Genomic DNA, 6,706 nt, shown 5'->3' on the forward strand with positions numbered 1-6,706 from the left:
GCAAACCAAACTGCAACCAACTCCAAAAAAGGTATTGCTTCGTTGAAAACTACAGTCTAAAAAAGCACCCGTTACATACACATACTTTTATTCATATATGAATTCGAAACTGTGCTAAATTGAACTGGTGCTCGAAAGCTGCTTTCAAATTCATTGATGGAGGTCAGCAATCAGGCTGGAATCATCACTTTTTGTGAACAGAAGGATATTTTACACATGATTCCTGCATCCAAGATACAGATTAGCTTTTTCGTTTTCAAAATATGCGTAATATTAATAACGAACTCATATGAAGTATATTTTTTCATAGTAATTAAATGGGTCGAGAAACTGAAAATATTATTAGCTGTAACATCCCTCAAACTAATTATTTCTTTATAATAAATACATTGTTCCATTTTCCGAACTAGATTAAAACCAAGAGTAAAAAGCATCAATCCTGAACCTTCATTAGTTAGAAGATAACTTTAATTATTTGAGAGAAGGTCCTAATCTTGGGTATTTAGTGTATTTGTGATGTTATAAAAATGCATAAACGCTTTTTTTAATAAAGGTTTAAGTAAATTGAACGTATCTCATTAGTCAAATAAAAGAATGGCAATAAACGAAAGGTAAATGTTTAATGTTTAGAGGCGTAATACCGCAATATAACAAACTACCTGAGGTAGAACCATGCAATACTCATAATACAGGTACAACATTAAGCCCCCAGTAGTAAGAAATAATAGTACCGTGAACAAGTACATATATGGTATACTTTTAATTAGTAGATCCACGGACAGGTACAAATAGAGGTAAAAAGATTATCAAGGTCCGATAGAATCTACCTGCTCCACTTGCAATCTCATCTTCACGCCGACTGGTATAAATACGGCGAAAATTTCTTATCATCATCATAATATTATCAGTTGCTGACTTTGAAACATCGACGCTCTGAACATCTTACAATTATGGACTTATCCACGAAAAGCAATATTAATTTAGAAAACGTGAATAAATTGACAGAAAGCCCACTTGATTTAAGGCGGTTTCCGGCAACCTCAAATGGAAGTTTTGGACAAGGAGCCGAATTTAGAAATCACCAACAAACAGGAAACGAGCTATCATCGGTAGCTGATCGGCAATTAAAACGCCGACGAAATTTTGAAATGAAATTCATCAGAGAAGCAAAAAAACTAAAACTGGACGAAACTATAACACCAGTGCAAAAAGAGACACCGCGACCTATAGTAGTAATACCAAAGGTACAGACACCACCAAACATTAACATCCTTGATAGCCTTGTGCAACTACTACTAACTATGAGCAAAGCGCCGGTGTCCACTAACCTTAAATCAGTATTACCCTATCCAATGAGTATCGACATAGTTGAGAACTCTTATAGAAAAATACCAGCTATTAAAAAGGAGCCAGCATTTAAAGACGATTTAGTCACATCGAATACCTTAACAACAGGGAACTCGCTAATCGAGACATCATCGTCTTCGTTATTACAACCAGTGCTCGTTAGAACCCATAACCCACATATCAGTGAGGGCATCAATATTAAGCAGGAACCGACCGATCAGGAAAACATATCTCCCAATGTTACTAATATTCATCACCATGATGTAAGTGCAGCAAATGAGGAGTCGTCTGATGTCCAAATAGGACCACATGGTACACGCGTATCCAAAGTGGATTTGATTAAAATAAATGTGACGGAAGCGTCAATTGCTACGCGGCAGCTTATGAGCTTTATCTTCGACCGTCAAACTCTTGCGACCCACACACTCAGTGGCAAACCCTCGCCAGCATTTCTGAACCGTAACCGGCCACTGAAGGCGCAATTAGACCCACTGAAGGTAGCTGATGCAATATATTATCTTAGAAATGTACGAAATTTCCCCGAACGCGAAATTCGAAACGCAATCACGATGAAGTGTGCGGACACCGCCAAAGCCATAAAAAGAAGGAGCTTACCCAAAGCTAATTTAAATAAATTATTGTAGTACTTAAAATGTATATATACATACGATGTGTTGTTGATTAATAAAAAAAACAATTTGTAAAAATAAAATATTGCTTCTCATAATTATTCGGGTGTAGTCAAAAATACATTTTTTTAGAGGAAGTCCGATTGTATAGAGATAATCGAATTAGTACTCTACCTTTCGGTCACTATACATATCTCAGTAGGTAAGGTTAAGTTCAGTTATTGGCTGATATCCCAACCATTGTTCCCCCTCCTTTTTGAATTCGGTAGTAACTATTTGCCGAATGTGAATGTGAGCCATATCTTCTTTCCAAATAAAACAACATTAAATTCCATCAAATTCTTTCGCATTGAAACAATTAACCAAGCTTAGTTTAAACAGAGCTTTTAAGATTTGGCAACTTTCATCTAAAAATATTCAAAATCGAATTATAATTTTTTTAGCCTCTACATACCGTATATGCCGTATATGAGGATTTTATTTGCCTATCATTACATTGAAGCTATCTGTAAATTAATGAAATTAAGTGGATATATTTTTTCGAATATGATATATTATTTCCAAAATGAATAAAAGCGATTCGGATATATACCAAATAATTCCGCGTCTATTTTTGTTCGGAAAAACTAGGTCTAAACCAACTCCATTCATATTCAGCGCTAAACCACACCGATATTTACGGCAAAAACTCAGCCATACACACTGGGGTCCACATATTCTGTATGCGGGGCCTTGAACAGTTTTGGTCTAATGTTGACAATTGACGCGAGATGGCATACCTTAGAGGCACTATTTTTGCCAAGTTTTGTCCCGATATATTCATATAACTTTGATTTGTATACTAAAAAGTGAGAGCAACAGATGGAATTTAAAATTGGTTTGAAGGGGAAGTAGGCGTGGTTATAGTCCGATTTCGTTAATCTTCGCTCGTGATATAGGACTGTCAAGATAGTGTTCTATACAGCATTTGGTTGAAATTAGTAGGCGGCTTCACGCACATATTCTAATATTGGCACCACCTCCTATAGGGCCATCTTGTACCAACCTGTGGTCTCTGACCCATTCAGTTATGGACTTATCGCGCTTTAAGTAGTTTTTAAAATAACCGTTATATGGGAAGTGAACGGTGTTATCACATAATTTCAGCTAATTTAATACCGCTGTAATAGCTGTCCAAATAATTTATTTTGTCCAAATTTAGATGTTATTGCTTGAATGGATTAAAAGATATATACATTAAACCAATTTTCAAAATTTTTAACCACGAATTCCCCTCTCTATTGCGATTCGTTGTACTAAATTAGTCGATTAGGTAGAAAAATAATGCAGCAGATCATTATTATTACAATATTTCCAAAGTCTAGTCCTATTTGTTATACCAGTTAAATTTTAAACATCATCAATTGCATACACAGAGTAAAAAATTATAATTAGAGAAATTCTTAGCAGACACATGAAAGCCTTCCATAACACGGAAACGATCCATAGTAAGTTGAGGTCAAATGTTCAATGGGGTAATAGTGCGCATTGTAAATAGAATCCGAAGAATTAACGACCATAATCCCGCCATGTGCCGCTGCAATATCTTAAGTCATAATTCTGACACATTTAAGTAATATGTTAACGAAAGGCGTCATAAGTTACTAAATCGGTTATATTCAATTACACCAGTTATAATGAGAACCCATTTTTATACCCTGAACACGATATATTAAGCTTTCCACGATGTTTGCAACACCTAATAGGTACAATATTCTAATAAATTATCCAGATCGGATGACTATAGCATCTAGCTGCCATACAAATCGACCAAACAAAATCAAGTTCTTATATGGAAACTTTTCTATTTGTGAAGGATATTCCAGCTTCGCTGCAAATAAAGCTTTTTTCTAGTTTTTCCGAACAAAAATAGACGCGGAATTATTTGGTATATATCCGAATCGCTTTTATTCATTTTGGAAATAATATATCATATTCGAAAAAATATATCCACTTAATTTCATTAATTTACAGATAGCTTCAATGTAATGATAGGCACTAAAATCCTCATATACGTCATATACGGTATGTAGAGGCCAAAAAAATTATAATTCGATTTTGAATATTTTTAGATGAAAGTTGCCAGACCTTAAAAGCTCTGTTTAAACTAAGCTTAGTTAATTGTTTCAATGCGAAAGAATTTAATGTTGTTTCATTTGGAAAGAAGATATGGCTCACATTTACATTCGGCAAATAGTTACTACCGAATTCAAAAAGGAGGGGGAACAATGGTTGGGATATCAGCCAATAACTGAACTTAACCTTACCTACTGAGATATGTATAGTGACCGAAAGGTAGAGTACTAATTCGATTATCTCTATACAATCGGACTTCCTCTAAAAAAATGTATTTTTGACTACACCCGAATAATTATGAGAAGCAATATTTTATTTTTACAAATTGTTTTTTTTATTAATCAACAACACATCGTATGTATATATACATTTTAAGTACTACAATAATTTATTTAAATTAGCTTTGGGTAAGCTCCTTCTTTTTATGGCTTTGGCGGTGTCCGCACACTTCATCGTGATTGCGTTTCGAATTTCGCGTTCGGGGAAATTTCGTACATTTCTAAGATAATATATTGCATCAGCTACCTTCAGTGGGTCTAATTGCGCCTTCAGTGGCCGGTTACGGTTCAGAAATGCTGGCGAGGGTTTGCCACTGAGTGTGTGGGTCGCAAGAGTTTGACGGTCGAAGATAAAGCTCATAAGCTGCCGCGTAGCAATTGACGCTTCCGTCACATTTATTTTAATCAAATCCACTTTGGATACGCGTGTACCATGTGGTCCTATTTGGACATCAGACGACTCCTCATTTGCTGCACTTACATCATGGTGATGAATATTAGTAACATTGGGAGATATGTTTTCCTGATCGGTCGGTTCCTGCTTAATATTGATGCCCTCACTGATATGTGGGTTATGGGTTCTAACGAGCACTGGTTGTAATAACGAAGACGATGATGTCTCGATTAGCGAGTTCCCTGTTGTTAAGGTATTCGATGTGACTAAATCGTCTTTAAATGCTGGCTCCTTTTTAATAGCTGGTATTTTTCTATAAGAGTTCTCAACTATGTCGATACTCATTGGATAGGGTAATACTGATTTAAGGTTAGTGGACACCGGCGCTTTGCTCATAGTTAGTAGTAGTTGCACAAGGCTATCAAGGATGTTAATGTTTGGTGGTGTCTGTACCTTTGGTATTACTACTATAGGTCGCGGTGTCTCTTTTTGCACTGGTGTTATAGTTTCGTCCAGTTTTAGTTTTTTTGCTTCTCTGATGAATTTCATTTCAAAATTTCGTCGGCGTTTTAATTGCCGATCAGCTACCGATGATAGCTCGTTTCCTGTTTGTTGGTGATTTCTAAATTCGGCTCCTTGTCCAAAACTTCCATTTGAGGTTGCCGGAAACCGCCTTAAATCAAGTGGGCTTTCTGTCAATTTATTCACGTTTTCTAAATTAATATTGCTTTTCGTGGATAAGTCCATAATTGTAAGATGTTCAGAGCGTCGATGTTTCAAAGTCAGCAACTGATAATATTATGATGATGATAAGAAATTTTCGCCGTATTTATACCAGTCGGCGTGAAGATAAGATTGCAAGTGGAGCAGGTAGATTCTATCGGACCTTGATATTCTTTTTACCTCTATTTGTACCTGTCTGTGGATCTACTAATTAAAAGTATACCATATATGTACTTGTTCGTGGTCCTATTATTTCTTACAATTTAATGTTGTACCTGTATTATGAGTATTGCATGGTTCTACCTCAGGTAGTTTGTTAGATTGCGGTATTACGCCTCTAAACATTAAAAATTTACCTTTCGTTTATTGCCATTCTTTTATTTGACTAATGAAATGCTTTCAACTTACTTAATCCTTTATTAAAAAAGTTTTGTAAATTTTTTCAACAAAGCAATTCATTACCGCATTTTTAAAGTTATACGAAATTGCAAAAAGCAAATAGAGCACTAAGATTGTCCAAATGATTAAGTGATTGACTAACTGACTGCTCCTGTTTTCACCATTTTGATATGACAACAATATTCATTTCGGATTTATTTGCTTTGATTTCAATGCGTAGAGGAAAATATTTGACTTGAAATATGTATTCTTCTTAATACCGCTAAAAATTATTTCTTGGTTAAGAAGGTTATTAAATATCATTAAAGTCCAAGATGCCTGAAAAACATCACTTCTGACTTTGATGGCGCTATTAAAATTCACCCACGTCTTCGATATATTTATCGTCTACATAGCCACTTAAGGGATCCCAGTTTGAAAGTCAGTCTGTCTCCAGTACTTAAGCTTAGTTTTTATATTTATTGATAGACGAATAACGGCCGCCAATAGTGCTCTAAATTATTTTATCTGATTTTATAAAAGACAAGGAAGTAATGCTCAATATTCTCAGAAAAAATTAGCAATTGATAGTAAAGAATTCTCCTAAGCCTGTTACCTCATCCTTCATGTTAACTTTCCATATAGTTGCCCTTGTCTGATTTTTGTATCTTTTGAAATACGCTAATGAATTGCATTGTAGTATAACGTTATAATCCCTTTTTTAATAAAATAATCATTAAGAATGTTGAACACACATATTTAGCCAAATAAAGGAATAATAATGAACGAGAGGCCTATGTTTATTCCTTGGAGGCAACTAACTACCTGAGATAGAACAACTA

The 6,706-nt window shown here is 35.0% G+C and overlaps 2 protein-coding genes across 2 annotated transcripts; one reads left to right on the forward strand and one right to left on the reverse strand.

Moving 5' to 3' along the window:
• The first annotated feature begins 893 nt into the window (after positions 1-893).
• LOC118680986 (early boundary activity protein 2) lies at positions 894-2,059 on the forward strand. Its single transcript, XM_036363176.2, has one exon. It carries the CDS (start codon positions 951-953, stop codon positions 1,989-1,991), a length of 1,041 nt encoding a protein of 346 aa, XP_036219069.2. The 5' UTR covers positions 894-950; the 3' UTR covers positions 1,992-2,059.
• A 2,342-nt stretch (positions 2,060-4,401) lies between these two features.
• LOC138856953 (early boundary activity protein 2-like) lies at positions 4,402-5,564 on the reverse strand. Its single transcript, XM_070108066.1, has one exon. The coding sequence runs from the start codon at positions 5,508-5,510 to the stop codon at positions 4,470-4,472; it is 1,041 nt and encodes a 346-aa protein (XP_069964167.1). The 5' UTR covers positions 5,511-5,564; the 3' UTR covers positions 4,402-4,469.
• Positions 5,565-6,706: the final 1,142 nt, after the last annotated feature.

Source organism: Bactrocera oleae, chromosome 4 (genome assembly GCF_042242935.1).
Source record: "Bactrocera oleae isolate idBacOlea1 chromosome 4, idBacOlea1, whole genome shotgun sequence".
Lineage (NCBI taxonomy): Eukaryota > Metazoa > Arthropoda > Insecta > Diptera > Tephritidae > Bactrocera > Bactrocera oleae.